The sequence below is a fragment of the Tachyglossus aculeatus genome, chromosome 10, assembly GCF_015852505.1.
Source record: "Tachyglossus aculeatus isolate mTacAcu1 chromosome 10, mTacAcu1.pri, whole genome shotgun sequence".
NCBI lineage: Eukaryota > Metazoa > Chordata > Mammalia > Monotremata > Tachyglossidae > Tachyglossus > Tachyglossus aculeatus.
In genome coordinates, this window is record NC_052075.1 from 47,728,011 (window position 1) to 47,744,257 (window position 16,247).

The following is a 16,247-nucleotide window of genomic DNA, read 5'->3' on the forward strand; positions in this document are numbered from 1 at the left end:
GTTGACGAAAAGGCAGGAAGGGGCGGGGAGAGGCGAGAGAACCTCTACTGCACCGTGCGAACACCGGTCTAACCTCTTGCCGCCGTTCGGAAGGGTCCGGCACCCGAAAGGACGGCTGAAGGAGGAAAGGATGCTGGGGAGGAAGGGAGGGGCAGCGGCCAACCTCAGCGGAGGCCCCAGTCGTTAGGGCTCCAAGTGAAAAATAAATGTCGAGATACACTAGTCCAGAAAATTACACTCATGAATTGCCTTTTTAATAGCACGAAAAGAAGCGGAACACTAGTTTTATGCCAGCGGGGGGGTGGGGGGAGGTTGGGGGAAGAAAAGCCAAAAATAATCCACATGCACGGCCCTAGCTGAACTGAGGTAAACTACAGTTCTAAACCGAATGGGGGTGACCCCTGCAACAATGACCCTATCCTTATCAGAAGCCACGATGCGTCCCGGCGCTGGTTATGGAGGTGAGGTACAAAAAAAAAAGAGCTGTATTAAGACAGCAGAAGTAGCCAAATAGGCTCAAATCCTTTTCACCTCACAGTTCGGGTTTGGCTTCCTAGGCTAGGAGACGTTGCAGGACTGGATGGGGATAAGAGGGAAAGGAAAAAAAAAAACACACACACGAACTCAATCCCAACCTGTCAGGATTTGCTCCGTGTGATTTGTTACAGGCCAGGCTGATTGTATTCCCGGTAAGAATTCAACTCTCCTGCAGGACACTGCGTTACGTAGAAAAATCTTCACTCGATGCTGCTGCCCTGTCACGCTCTCCAGGGTGACGGCTTTTGTAGCCGGGGTTCCAGTCGACAGCGTGGGCGATTTGGTTACAAAACCCTACTGTTTCTCAGGCGGTTGATCTAAGTGACAATCCCGAAAGCTCTCTCTTTAGAGCTTGCCCTCCTTCTGGGTCTCCGCTTCAAGCGGAGGAGACACTGAAATAGGAGATTTGGGTTTGGATCAGCCTTTCCCTCTCAGGAAACAGGACCTGCATCCTGTACGGAAGTTTTGGAAGGGCAAGAGAATACCAGAGCGTGGCTTTGTTCTTGGATCCCGAAGGTTACAGGGTTCACTTTAAAGTGTCTCCCTGAACGGCCTGTGCGATTCCAGGGACAAAAATTACAGATCCACTGTTTTCAGGAGGTTGAGCTCGTATGTGGCAGAAATTAGGGGGAGAAGCTCATTGATTAAAAAAATGGGGGGAGGGGGTGTTTGAATTCTGTCCAGATCGGGTGCTAGTGCAAATAAGTAGCCTGATTCGAGACCTTAAAATAGACAAAAGAGAAAAAAAATCGAAACCCTTGATGAGAGCGGAGAGAAAGGATATGAGAAAAGTCTCCTCTGCTCTCTAAACAAAACTGAAGCCAATTAACAATGCCATATAGGCAACTGCTATAGAATCAGAAGAGGAAAATCCTCATTTTCTACTGAGCTCATTTCTCTTACCTTTGATGCGGGGCCCATTTCTAGTCAGGATTCTACTTTTTAACTTCCCCCTTCCCTGCCAGCAGGGCTTGGAGGAATTTCGCCGGTGATTTGAGAACTTGATCTTTGCGTTTGAGCGGGCTGAAACATCAGTCCTTCTCTGTCCCCTCGCCCCTCCTTGCTTATTGCGGGCGGCAAAACGTACCTCCGCTGGGCTTTCCCCCTAAGACCCAGGCTAATTGTCGTCTTTGGAAATTCCAACTGCTACCATCGGGAGAAACCCTGGAATGCTATTTCTCCTCCATCCCTCCAACCTAGAGGCTCAGCCGGTTCTACTCCAGGACATGTGAAAGCCAAGTGGAAGGGGAGAGGAAATTGAAAGTTCAACCAATGGATTTTTTTGGGGGGTGGGGTGGGGAAGGGGGCCTACCTGCCCACCTGGTTTGAGCTCTCCCCTGGGTGAGTCAAAGCCACGGAGGAAAGGTTCGGTCACCAACCAGACGGGGAGAAGGCCGCTGCCTAGGCTTCTTGAGACCCAAAAATCCTTCTCCTTTCAGTGCATCCTTAAGGCAGAGGGCTAGAGCTAATTGTATGTCTCAGCACCTTAATTTGACATTCCAGCAGCCACAACCCGCTCCCTACGGTCAGGGCTGCCTAAGAAGCCTTCTCAAATCAGCACTTCCCGCCCTGACCAATTCTAGGGAGCTTCACGCCTCAATTGGATAAAAAAGAGAGTTTGTTTCTTGCCCTCACGTGAGGACAAGTTGAATCTGACTACAAATGGAGGGGAGGGGCGGCCCCCGTATCAGGTCCCCAAATGGGGTCGAATCAATGGATCGTCCCCCCCCCCCCCCCTCCCCAAATTGGAGCTTTTCTGATCATCTGATTTATATATTTTTTTCTCCCCCCTCTCTCCCCTATCCCCCTTTAAAGTATCTAGCTGAAGAAGCTGGCAGATAGAGTGAGACAGACAGACAGACAGGCAGCAGTGTGAGGCCACAGGAGAGGCATTCAAATAGGTATCAGTCCGTCCGTCCGTCCGTCCATCACTGAAGAAGAGTCTTGATTGCCTGGTTGTCAGTGGCTTCCAAGGCAGTTAATCCATCGGGGCCTTTCACAGCCTTATCTGCTCCCTGCAAAAGAGAGAGAAACAACTTTTATGACTCAAAGGCCAAAAGGACGGCAGTTCCTGCGGAGAGGAAGAGGGGGGTGCAGCTTCGACCCCAATTACTGGGGCAGGTGAAAGGTCCCATTATCATCAGTGGTATTTAATAATAATAATGATGATGGCATTTGTTAAGCGCTTACTTTGTGCAGAGCACTGTTCTAAGAGCCGGAGGGGGGATACAAGGTGATCAAGTTGCCCCACGTGGGGCTCACAGTCTTAATCCCCATTTTACAGAGGAGGGAACTGAGGCTCAGAGAGGTTAAGTGACTTGTCCAAGGTCACACAGCAGACATGTGGCGGAGCCGGCATTCGAACTCATGACCTCCGACTCCAAAGCCCGTGCTCTTTCCACTGAGCCACACTGCTAATCTGAGCGCTTACTCTGTGCTGCGCGCCATACGAAGCGCTTGGGGGAAGTAGAGTTGGCAAACGCATTCTCTGCCCACGGCGAGCTTACCGTCTACAGTCATTAAACAACCCCGTCAACTGAGACACCGCAAATCTGTAAAATTATGCATAAGAACGATTTCTGAAATTAAACAGAGAAAGCCACTAAACTAACAGAATGGCCAAGTAGATAGAGCACGGCCCTGGAGTCAGAAGGATCTCAGTTCTCATCCTGACTCTGCCACTTGTCTACTGTGACCTTATCAAGTCACTTAACTTCCCTGTGCCTCAGTCACCATATCTGTAAAATTGGGATTAAGACCGTGAGCCCCACGTGGGACACAGACTGTGTCCATCCTGATAATTTTGTACTTACTCCAGTATTTAATACACTGCTTGGCACATAGTAAGTGCTCAATAAATACGATTAATTGACTGAGAAATGATGGGCTAAGAGGGAGGAAGTCACTGTTCACCTGGGAGTTAAGCAGACCAAGCCACGGCCCTCAGCATAACAGGGGCAGGAGTTCATTCATTTATTCAATTGTATTTATTGAGCGCTTACTGTGTGCACAGCACTGTACCTGGCGCTTGGGAGAGTACAACACTAAACAAACACATTCCCTACCCGCAACAAGCTTGCATTTTAGAGGGAGTTCTGGCTCAAAGCCCTTTCCCCTTTATTTCTGCTCCTCTCTTGTATCCGATGACAAAGATTATAAAGATGACACCTAAGAGCCAGGTGAAAAGAAGGGGATTCACTTATTATAATACTAATTGTGATAATCATTGTGCTATTTGTTAAGTGCCTATTATAACTCAAGCACTGTACTAGATTTCTGGCGCAGATACAAGATAATCAGGCCCCACATGGGGCTTAAAGTCTACATAGGAGGGAGAACGGAACTACTATAATTACTACCAGGCAGTGTGGCCTTGTGGCTAGAGCACGGGCTTGAGTCTGAAGGACCCGCGTTCTAATCGCAGCGCCGCCACTTGTCTGCTGTGTGACTTTGGGCAAGTTGCTTCACTTCTCTGAGCCTCAGTTACGCCATCTGTAAAATGGGGATTAAGACTGTGAGCCCCATTTGGGTCATGGACTGGGTCCAATCTAATTAGTTTGTATCTACCCCAGCATTTCGTATAGTGTCTGGTACACTGTAATTGCTTAACAAATGCCATACTCCCCCGCCCCTCCAACACAAACAGCCACAAAAAAACCACCAAAAAAAACCAGGCACTGAATCCCCATTCTGCAGATAAGGAAACTGAGGCATGGAGAAGTGATTTGTCCAAAAGTACACAGCATACAGGATGAAGGTGGCAATTCGAGGATGGCCTACCATCCGAGTGTGCATTGTGTGGGGCAGTGAGCCCACGCCTTAAGGCTTAAAGTGTAAATATTGGGAGCCAGCCTACGACTCTCAGCTTTGCGCCAAAACGTTCCCCATATCCACAGTGGCCAGTTGGTGTTTCCTTCCATATTGAAACATAATTACATCTGAGGCTGAGGGTTTAAAAGGGCTATTTTCTCATTGCTTCACCACCGCGAATCAAAGAATGTGCGAGCTGCTAGAATAATAATAATAATGATGGCATTTTTTAAGCGCTTACTATGTGCACAGCACTGTTCTAAGCGCTGGGGAGATTACACGGTGATCTGGTTGTCCCCCGGGGGGCTCACAGTCTTAATCCCCATTTTACAGATGAGGGAACTGGGGCCCAGAGAAGTGAAGTGACTTGCCCAAAGGCACACAGCTGACAAGTGGCGGAGCCGGGATTTGAACCCATGACCATGCGCTTAGTACAGTGCTCTGCACACAGTAAGCGCTCAATAAATACGATTGATGATGATGATGATGACCTGACTCCAAAGCCCGTGCTCTTTCCACTGAGCCATGCCGCTTCTCTAGAAGAATCAGGGGGGTCTGAGATTGCACGCAACAAACAATAATCATTAATAATAATAAGTGTGGTATTTGTTAAGCGCTTTCCATGTGCCGGGAGCTGTTCTAAGCGCTGGGGTGGATACAAGCTAACAGGTTTGGTCCCAGTCCCTGTCCACATTTTTAATCCACATTTTTACAGATAAGGAACGGAGAAGTGAAGCGACTTGCCCAAGGTCACACGGCAGACAAGCGGCCAAGCCAGAATAGGAACCTAGATTCTTCTAACTCCCAAGCCCGTGCTCTATCCACTAGGCCACAATGCTTCTCTGCCACCTCCCTGCCTCCCCCCACAAAAAATAAAAAATAAAATAAAGCCAATCACTGCAGCCCATCCCTGGCACATCCAACATCTGGCATTTTGAAAACACACTCAGTGTAACAAAGGAATACATCATCATCATCATCATCATCATCAATCATATTTATTGAGCGCTTACTGTGTGCAGAGCACTGTACTAAGCGCTTGGGAAGTACAAGTTGGCAACATACAGAGACAGTCCCTACCCAATAGTGGGCTCACAGTCTAAAAGGGGGAGACAGAGAACAAAACCAAACATACTAACAAAATAAAATAAATAGAATAGATATGTACAAGTAAAATAAATAGAGTAATAAATATGTACAAACATATATACATATATACAGGTGCTGTGGGGAAGGGAAGGAGATAAGATGGGGGGGATGGAGAGGGGTATGAGGGGGAGAGGAAGGAAGGGGCTCAGTCTGGGAATGCCTACAGGCTGGGCTCCATCCCGTTTTTTAGAGCGACTAGGCTGCGGCAAGAAAGCTGAAACTTTAACGGTAGAAAATAAAGGAGAAATACAGCAACGTGAGCTCAACCGGTACCCGATGATGAATGTGAATGGTTTAGGAAACCAGCTGGGGTGAATAAAAATGCCACATAGTTTATGACAAGAATATTTAACTTCCCATCTTTCCCAGATGCGTTTCAGGTACCAACTAGAATGCTAAGCAAACTGGCTTTCCATTGCTAAAATGCGAAGAAAACGGTCATCAGCCTTTCATCCCTGGGCCATTTTCTTTTATAGATGGTTGTACCCGCTCCTAGATCACACATTTCCTCAACGTGACCTAACAAGTTTCTTTATCCAAGCCACTAGTTTCGGGGAACTTTAAAATTTCTGAGAAAGTTAAGAGTCGAAACCATTTCCAACATCAGCCCTGTTGACGGAATCTTATCTGGGCTATGAAAAGGAAAAAAAAAAATCAAAGCTGTAGTCTAATTACCTGCTAAACATCTTAAATGGTTCAGATCTTTTAAAATCACGGGCTTTCCTGGAAGAGTCTACAATGGGGTTCTTTGATACGAGATTGATTAAAGGCCCCCGAGGGAGAAGGGCAGCCAGAACACAACAAGGATGTGCCTACCGGATAATTCAACAAATACATTTACCGAGAAAGTTGCAAAATTTATACGGTGCAATTTCTCGTTTATTTGAAACCCGGGCTGTGTGATAACTAGTGTTTGAGACTTTTAATCTTAATTTACGATCAGTCCAGGCCAGAGGCAGGCCAGGATTTTTCGACAGGTGGTGTTTCTGGAGAAATAAGGAAGGGGGAAGGAAGAAGCGAGAGAAAGTACTTAGGTACCCCTATAAATTACGTATTACAAATTATTTATTGATATTACTGTCGGTCTCCTCTAGACTGTAAGCTTGTTGCGGGCAGGGTAGTTGTCTACCATCTCTGTTGTACTGTCTCTCCCAGTTATTATTAGAGAAGCAGCGTGGCTCAATGGAAAGAGCATGGCTTTGGAGTCAGAGGTCATGGGTTCAAATCCCCGCTCCGCCAACTGTCAGCTGTGTGACTTTGGGCAAGTCACTTCACTTCTCTGGGCCTCGGTTCCCTCATCTGTAAAATGGGGATGAAGACTGTGAGCTCCCCGTGGGACAACCTGATCACCTTGTACCCTCCTCAGCGCTTAGAACAGTGCTTTGCACATAGTAAGCGCCTAATAAATGCCATTTTTATTATTATTATTATTATTACTATTCTGGGGGCTTTCCGGGTTTGGGCACAAGCTTTCCTTTGGTGCATGAAGCAGGACTGAACTCTGAATTCCCACAGGGCCTTTTGAAGATGCTCCAACTGAGGGCCCTCACTCTCATCCCGGGTCTCTTGGCTGAGGACAGATCGCAAAATTAAGTCATCATCATCATTAATCGTATTTATTGAGCGCTTACTATGTGCAGAGCACTGTACTAAGTGCTTGGGAAGTACAAATTGGCAATATATAGAGACAGTCCCTACCCAACAGTGGGCTCACAGTCTAAAAGGGGGAGACAGAGAACAAAACCAAATATACTAACAAAATAAAATAAATAGAATAGATATGTACAAGCAAAATAAATAAATAAATAAATAGTCACTGCTCTCTCAGCATCGGGGACTTAATCTATTCATTCGTTCAGTTGTGTTTGTTGAGCGCTTACTGTGTGCAAAGCACTGTGGAGAGTACAATACAACAACAGACACATTCCCTGCCCACAAGGAGCTGAGGAAGTGGTGCGTAATGTAACGCTGGGGTACATTTCGCATGGCTCAGTGGACAAGAGCACGGGCCTGCCAGTGAGAAGGACCTGGGCTCTAATCCCGGCTCTGCCAGGGGTCTGCTGTGTGACCTTGAGCAAGTCACTTCACTTCTCTGTGCCTCAGCTACCTCATCTGTAAAATGGGGATGAAGACTGTGAGCCCCATGCAGAACAGAGACTGTGTCCAATCCGATTAGCTTGCATCTACCCCGGCACTTAGTGCAGCTTCAGGCCCGCAGTAAGCGCTTAATAAATACCATTATTATTATTGTTATTATTATTTCTACCACGTCATCAGTAGGTTGAAGTTCTGCTGTTGCCAATCTCTCGACAGCCCTTAGTTTTTTTTTTTTTTAAGAGGTGGCTTAATTGTGTATAATGCCAATACAGGAGGTCTGTGGAACAAGTTAAAATAACTTAATTTGAAGCTTAATTTGACACCTGCTCCTCCTCAAGGCAGTAATTTAATCTCCTGTTAGTTTGCATATGCCTCAGCTCCGGCATTAAAAATAAATGATAATTTAAGCCTGAAATGTGCTTAAATTTGTCCTTTTAGTCATTTCAGAGCCTCTCTGCCTGTTATGCATCCAGCTTTCCCCGGTTTTTCCCAGACCCGAAAACAACGTTAGCAAAATTTAACAGGTGTGATTTTGCAGTTTTCTGGCCAATTTATCTCGCACTCTCCCCTGAAGACCGTAGGGCAGGCTAGTTCCTAAGGGGCAAACTCTGTATTTCCCAACCATATGCAATACGTTTTCTACACAGCATACATCGAATCCTGCGTTCAGCAGGGTTCTCTCTCCTACTCTCTGAAAGGTTAGGTGGTCCAGGAAACATCGAAACCTCCATCTGGGGAACAAAACTCAAAAAAAAAAAAGCCTCGTCGACCTGGGAGCCGGGCTCAGTTACCGGGCTCCTTCAAGCTGGAGCGGTATTAACTTAATGGGGGAAAATCCACATTTAAAAACTACTTCTGAGGCGCTAAAAATACTGCCACACACAAGCCGCGACGTGTGGCTTTGTTGCAGTTTTCGGTTCCTGGGAGGGCTATAAAAGTACACAGTTTCGGGCCTCCCCCCAAGTACTCGGAAACCTTCTTAGGTGAGAAATAATTAAGACCCGGCCAAAACGAGGGGTGAGAGATGTAGGGAAGAACTGCCAACTGGACGGTTTCCATGAGTCTCGCTCTCCCCGGCACAGATGTCTTCAAAATTATTGCCAATCGGTCATCAGTCAATCGTATTTATTGAGCACTTACTGTGGAAGAGTGCAATATAATGGACACATTCCCTGCCTACAACGAGCTTACAGTCTAGAGGGGGAGACAGACGTCACTCCAAATAAATAAATTAAAGATATGGAGAGTCGTTCTCTGTCAGATATGAGGAGGGAGGGTGTTTCAGATCTAGTTGTCCTATCCTCACCTCCACCATACCACACTGAGACAGAATTCCTCCCCTCTGTTTCAGTCTTCCAACTCAACTCCCCTCTCAGGCCCCAACCTACCTGCCTTCCAGTTCAAAATCCTGATTAATAATAATAATAATAATAATAATGATGGCATTTGCTACATGCTTACTATGTGTAAAGCACTGCTCTAAGCGCTGGGGAGGTTACACGGTGATCAGGTTGTCCCACGGGGGGCTCAGAGTCTTAATCCCCATTTTACAGATGAGGTGACTGCGGCCCAGAGAAGTTAAGTGACTTGCCCAAAGTCACACAGCTGACAGTTGGCAGAGCCGGGATTTGCGGGAGAGGTGGGATGAGAAGGCCAGGCTTAATTAAGTGGTACAAATCCATAAGCTAACCTGGGGTAAACTCAAATTTAGCAACATCGCCTCAGTTTCGTCTCCTTGGGGCCGGCCGTTCAACACGGCTGTCCTTTGGCTGGATACCGCAGCCAAAGCAAGCCCCTTCAACTGGGAGTCGGGCCGGAAAAATTTCTTCCGTCTTCTCTTCCCCGGGATCGGCCGGGTTAGACAGCGAGCCCGCCGTTGGGTAGCGACTGTCTCTATGTGTTGCCGACTTGTACTTCCCAAGCGCTTAGTACGGTGCTCTGCACACAGTAAGCGCTCAATAAATACGATTGATTGATTCTGGTGGCCGGACGGCGGCACCGTCCCCTCGCTGGAGAGCAGACAGTCCCAGCCTGACTCGTAGCCATCGCCACAGCATGCCACTTCAGCTCTCTCAGCGTGGCTCGGTGGAAAGAGCGCGGGCTTGGGAGTCGGAGGTCATGGGTTCGAATCCCGCCTCCCCCACATGTCTGCTGTGTGACCTTGGTCACTTCACTTCTCTGTGCCTCAGTTCCCTCATCTGTAAGACGTGGATTAAGACTGTGAGCCCCACATGGGACAACCTCATCTCCTTGTGTTCCCCCCAGCGCTTAGAACAGTGCTTTGCACATAGTAAGCGCTTAACAAATACCAATATCACTACTGTACTCAGAGAAGCAGCATGGGCTAGGGGATAAAGCACGGGCCCGGGATGCAGAAGGATCTGGGTTCTCCGCCACTTTTCCCCTGCCTGTCCTTGGGCCAGTCACTTCACTTCTCTGGGCCTCAGTTACTTCATCTATAAAATGGGGATTAAGGCTGTGAGCCCCATGGGGGACAGGGACTGTGTCCAGCCCAAACTGCTTGTATCCACCCCAGGGGTTAGTACGGTTGCCTGAAGCGCCGAACAAAGGCCACAATTATTATTATTATTATTACCCCCTCCGTTATCTACCGATAAGTGGCATTTATGAAGCACTTACCGTGTGCTTTAAGTGCTTGGGAAAGTACAGTGCAACACAATTAGCAGACAACACGTTCCCTGCCCATACTGAGTTTACAATCTACAAAACCCCGGTTGGGTTTTACAGTTTCCACCCTTCCGGAGGCATAAATCTCAAAATAAACCAAGTAAACGAAATCACAGTCATTCGGCTGCATTACTCAGAATGCTAGCGAATTCAGGGTGGGGATGGGGCGGAGGAAGAGGGGTGTCTGTCCTTAATTCACCATCTAATCTACATTTTTGGCTTCCACTGACACGGGTGGATGGGGATTAGCCGGATCTATCCCAGCGAGTCGGATCAGATCCCGGGATTCAAATGGCCCAGGCTAGAATAAAAATACAAGGACATTTTTATCGGCGGGGGTGTTCGGAAGTTGGTGGAATGCCAGAGGGAAGTATCAGGTTGGTCTTTAAAAATCAGCATTGCAAAACTAGCAGGTTTGAGATGGCTGGATGGATGACTAATAAAAGGGAACTTGGCAAATCTAATGGGCTAAATCAACCCAAAAACGTTACTGCCCGGGCCGAAAGCAAAGGCAAGAATTAAAAGCAAGCTTGATACAACTACACCGTGGAGACATAATCTACAATGACCGAAAAGAGTTAAAGGGAAAATTAACACAATTTCCTTGATTTTGTGGAATGTGCTAAATACTGAAATTTGAAGGGAAAACCTAGCCTACACAATCTTGAGGATTTTAGTGTGTCAAGATGCAGAAAATGAGAGAAAGGAGTGTGGCCTGATGTAAACAGCACAGGACTGGGATTCAGAGGACCTAGGTTCTTATCCCAGCTCTACCACTTGTCTGCTGTGTGACCTTGGGCAAATCACTTCTCTGTGCCTCACTTTACCTCATATGGATTAAGACTAGAAGCCCCATGTGGGACACGGGCTGTGTCCACCCTGATTATCTTGTAACTACACAAGTGTTTAGCACAGTCCCTGGCACATAGTAAGCACTTAAATACCATTAAATTAAACTAAAAACAAAAAATATCCTCTTGCATTCCTATAGCGAGCTCCTTATCCCAGCTCTACCACTTGTCTGCTGTGTGACCTTGGGCAAATCACTTCTCTGTGCCTCACTTTACCTCATATGGATTAAGACTAGGAGCCCCATGTGGGACATGGGCTGTGTCCACCCTGATTATCTTGTAACTACACAAGTGTTTAGCACAGTCCCTGGCACACAGTAAGCACTTAAATACCATTAAATTAAACTAAAAACAAAAAATATCCTCTTGCATTCCTATAGCGAGCTCCTTATCCCAGCTCTACCACTTGTCTGCTCTGTGACCTTGGGCAAATCACTTCTCTGTGCCTCAGTTACCTCATATGGATTAAGACTAGGAGCCCCATGTGGGACACGGGCTGTGTCCACCCTGATTATCTTGTAACTACACCAGTGTCTAGCACAGTCCCTGGCACACAGTAAGCACTTGAATACCATTAAATTAAAATAAAAACAAAAAATATCCTCTTGCATTCCTATAGCGAGCTCCTTATCCCAGCTCTACCACTTGTCTGCTGTGTGACCTTGGGCAAATCACTTCTCTGTGCCTCAGTTACCTCATATGGATTAAGACTAGGAGCCCCACGTGGGACACGGGCTGTGTCCACCCTGATTATCTTGTAACTACACCAGTGTCTAGCACAGTCCCTGGCACACAGTAAGCACTTAAATACCATTAAATTAAACTAAAAACAAAAAATATCCTCTTGCATTCCTATAGCGAGCTCCTTATCCCAGCTCTACCACTTGTCTGCTGTGTGACCTTGGGCAAATCACTTCTCTGTGCCTCAGTTACCTCATATGGATTAAGACTAGGAGCCCCATGTGGGACACGGGCTGTGTCCACCCTGATTATCTTGCAACTACACAAGTGTTCAGTACAGTCCCTGGCACATAGTAAGCACTTAAATACCATTACATTAAAATAAAAACAAAAAAATATCCTCTTGCATTAATATAGTAATACTATCTGGAGGCTTAAGAAATACAACCCCCCGTTCCCCTGCCCAACCAAAAAACAGGGAAGCACCAGAATATTTTTTAGAGAGCCCAAATCTATTTTCTTGACAGCTTTTTGAAAATGATATTTGTTAAGCACTTACTATGTGTCAAAACACTGTTTTAAGTGCTGGGGTAAGTATAGGTCAAATTAGGTCAGACACAGTCCCTGTCCTGCATGGGGCTCACAGTGTAAGTAGGAAGGAGGACAGGTATTGAACCCCCATTTTACAGTTGAGGAAACTGAGGCACAGAGAAGTCAAGTGTCTTATTCATGGTCACACAGCAATCTAGTGGCAGAGCAGGGATTAGAACCCAGTCCTCTGACTCGGGTCCAAGCTCTTTCCCCTAGGCCACACTGCTTCTCCCCAGTTTGTGGCGGTTGAGTTAATGAAGCAATTAACAGGTTATATAAGCGTCCTAAATAAGTATACCTGAACATACTTCTCTGATATTTCTTTAGGTCTGGGAGTAAGTGAGAAATCTCTATTTATGGCGTCAGGCAGTGCTCTTATTCTCTATATAGGCCAATCTCTCGGAGACAATTCTTCCTCCTTCCCCTCCCCACAGCATCTGTATATATGTTTGTACATATTTATTCCTCTATTTATTTTACTTGTACATATTTAATCTATTTATTTTATTTTGTTAGTATGCTTTGTTTTGTTGTCTGTCTCCCCCTTCTAGACTGTGAGCCTGCTGTTGGGTAGGGACCGTCTCTATACAGGTGGCCCCATGGTGTAATGGTTAGCACTCTGGACTCTGAATCCAGCGATCCGAGTTCAAATCTCTGTGGGACCTTAGTGTTACTTTCTCCCCCTTCTAGACTGTGAGCCCACTGCTGGGTAGGGACCGTCTCTATATGTTGCCAACTTGTACTTCCCAAGCGCTTAGTACAGTGCTCTGCACACAGTAAGCGCTCAATAAATACGTTTGATAGATTGATATATTGCCAACCTGTACTTCTCAAGCACTTAGTACAGCGCTCTGCACACAGTAAGCGCTCAATAAATACGATTGAATGAATGAATGACAATTCTCAATACGTTTTCATGAATGGGAAAGTAATACTTAAAAGCTGTGACTGCCATCTTCTAGACTGTGAGCCCGCTGTTGGGTAGGGTCAGTCTCTCTATGTTGCCAACTTGTACTTCCCAAGCGCTTAGTACAGTGCTCTGCACACAGTAGGCGCACAATAAATATGACAATGAATGAATTGGTCACACTGTTCCCAGTACCAGTTAAACACTCTTCCTAGGCAGCTGATAGCCACTTAATCTAACCAGAGAATTGGGCAGGCAATTTGGGAAGGAGATCCCTACAGGTGCCGCTGCCGGATAATAATAATAATAATAATAATAATAATAATAATAATAGCATTTATTAAGCGCTTACTATGTTCAAAGCACTGTTCTAAGTGCTGGGGGGGGGGGGGATACAAGGTAATCAGGTTGTCCCACGTGGGGCTCACAGAGTCCGAAGGATGCTTCAGAACAGACGCTCTGTTGTACGTCTTGTCTGCTTGTATGACCGTGGGCAAGTCACTTCACTCCTCTGGGCCTCATTTACCACATCCTGTAAAATGGGGATTAAGACTGCGAGCCCCGTGTGGGACAAGGAGGGTTTCCCAACCCGATTACCTTATATCTTCCCCAGTTCTTAGTGCACGTAGTAAGCGCTTCAATACCGTAGTTAAAAAAAAAAATTAAAAAGAAAGCGCCCTGCGTTTCTTCCTATATGTGATGCACCCTGCCCGATCCATTGTGCGCATTTCCTAAGAGGAAGTGTGTTCCCCCAACTTTTATTATTTCAAGTTATTTTGCTGGAGTGCTACCACTTGGCAATACAAATGACAGACTATCAGCCACAAGCAGTCAGTGCTCTGCCCTGAGGCAATCTTATTCCAGGCTGTTTTGGTGGAAATCATGTTTTCCTTTCATTAGCTGCACTCATACTGAGTTTCTAAATTCCTGCTCATTACTTTGCCTTTTCTTCTACGTTAATGATCTGGCTGCCTGATCTCCATCAGAAGTGGCATCTATTCTAGGCCGCTTCTTTTTCCCAAGTACTTTTAATGACTTCATGAATAATCCATGGGAATGCTACCCCCTAGGAGCAGAGTAGCCCACGCCCAGCCATTTGCTACTCTTCAGACATTGCCTTCTTTCTATTCACCCGACAATTCGAACTCGGGAATGCACTGGAGCACCCCATATTTCAGCCACTGAGAGTTTTTATGAAGGGTATAATCAATTCCTCAATTATCTGGCTCCCTCTGTATTTCCAACTGCCATCGGGGTGGGGGGCGGAGGGGAACGCATCCTAAAGCAAGTTAATCTTTGAAATCATTCTGTTTGTGAGAAAGCTGAACCCAATTTCGCCTTGGCATTTGGGGAAAGGTCACAGTAAACCGACGCTCATGTTGGAAATGAACCGCTCTACCTATCTGTGACTAGCGATCGCCGGGGCGAGCTCGGCATCACCTCTGAATGCCAGGGCACAATCTCTGAGCCAGGAAAATGAGAAATATGCTTCTACCTCTCCAGAAAGAGGAAGCACAACAGCAACAGGCAAGAACTTGGAGCTTTAGATCTTCCTGCTCACTTCACATCTCTTATCACATCCCTTCTCAGGCAATGCACTCTTAAAGTTTGAGTCTCCATCTCTGCAGAACTGGCCAAAAGGAAAAGCAGAATGACACAGTGGACAGAGTATGGGCCCAAGAGTCCGAAGGATCTGTATTCTAATTCTGGCTCTGCCTCATGTCTGCTGTGTGACTTTGAGAAGTCACTTCACTTCTCTGCGCCTCAGTTACCTCAACTGTAAAATGGGGATTAAGACTTGTGAGCCCTATGTGGGACAGGGACAGTGACAAATTGATCACCTTGTATCTACCCCAGCACTTAGTACAGTGCCTGGCACATAGTGAGTGCTTAACAAATACAGTAAAATAAACAAAAACAAAGAACAAAACTGGCATGTTGGCAGCACTTCTTTCCCATCAGCAGAGCTGGGAGGATTCCTAAGAGTTAATATTTACAAAAATGTCCATGCTAAAGGAGAGTTCCCCTTTGCTTCTAATTTTATAAGATACCAGAGAGGAACAGAAATAAACTTTAGGGGAAATTGGGCAAGTACAGGTATTATCATTACAGCTTTCCAATCACGAAAATTACTCAAATCATTTTCTTCTATAAATGGAGATATAATATACACATAGCCAACAAAAGGAAAAGGTTAAAATCATTTCTAGACTGTAAGCTTCTTGTTGGGCTGGGATGGTGTGTACCAACTCTGTAAGCTTGTTGTGGGCAGGGAACGCGTTTGTTTATTGTTATCATGCACGCTTCCAAGCGCTTAATAAGCGCTCAACAAATACAACTGAATGAATGAAGGTTGTACTGAACTCTCCCAGGCGCTTAGTACAGTCTTCTACAGACAGTAAGCTCTCAACAAATATGGTCGACTGGGCGTTTAAGTTCAGATGACAAGCATCTGCGAGGAATTCACCATAATCCTGTCGTCTTCTCTGCCCTCCACATTTCCCCCACATTTTTCCCTTCCACCCACCCACCTTGGGAGGGACTCCCCAGGACTGTCCTGACATTTCGGTCCTGGGATCTTTGATCTTGGACTGGCATTACTGGAGCCGGCTCTCATTTTCTGATAAAAAGGATTCCCGGAGAAGCACGGCACTCAACAGCGGGTCCGATTCTTTGCCTATCTAAAGCTCCAACATTCTCTCATTGTGCGGGCCCCAGAGGATTGGGGATTTTCCAGGTTTAAAGGTCCTTACAACCAATTTACGAAGTGTCGCCTGTCATCACACATACGTAGCCCCATCGCTTTGAGTGGGCTTTTTTCTTCAGTCACTACAACACCCGAACCACAGCTGTCCACAGCAACGCGCTTCCTGAGATTGCTTTAATCATGTGTAAATGAAGAACAGCTTGGAAGGCTTCAAATCTTCCGGCATTCA

General features: G+C 46.2%; 1 protein-coding gene and 1 non-coding gene across 2 annotated transcripts in view; one reads left to right on the plus strand and one right to left on the minus strand.

Annotated features, from left to right (window-relative positions):
• Nucleotides 1–227: 227 nt before the first annotated feature.
• Nucleotides 228–16,247, minus strand: part of MTPN (myotrophin) — a 65,012-nt gene continuing 48,992 nt past the window's right edge. Inside the window, exon 4 of the mRNA XM_038752381.1 lies at nt 228–2,552. Coding sequence (XP_038608309.1) covers nt 2,466–2,552 — 87 coding nt within the window. The 3' untranslated portion in view covers nt 228–2,465. The remainder of the gene's footprint in view (nt 2,553–16,247) is intronic.
• Nucleotides 12,998–13,069, plus strand: TRNAQ-CUG. Its single transcript has one exon. It is a non-coding gene; the product is annotated as a tRNA-Gln (tRNA).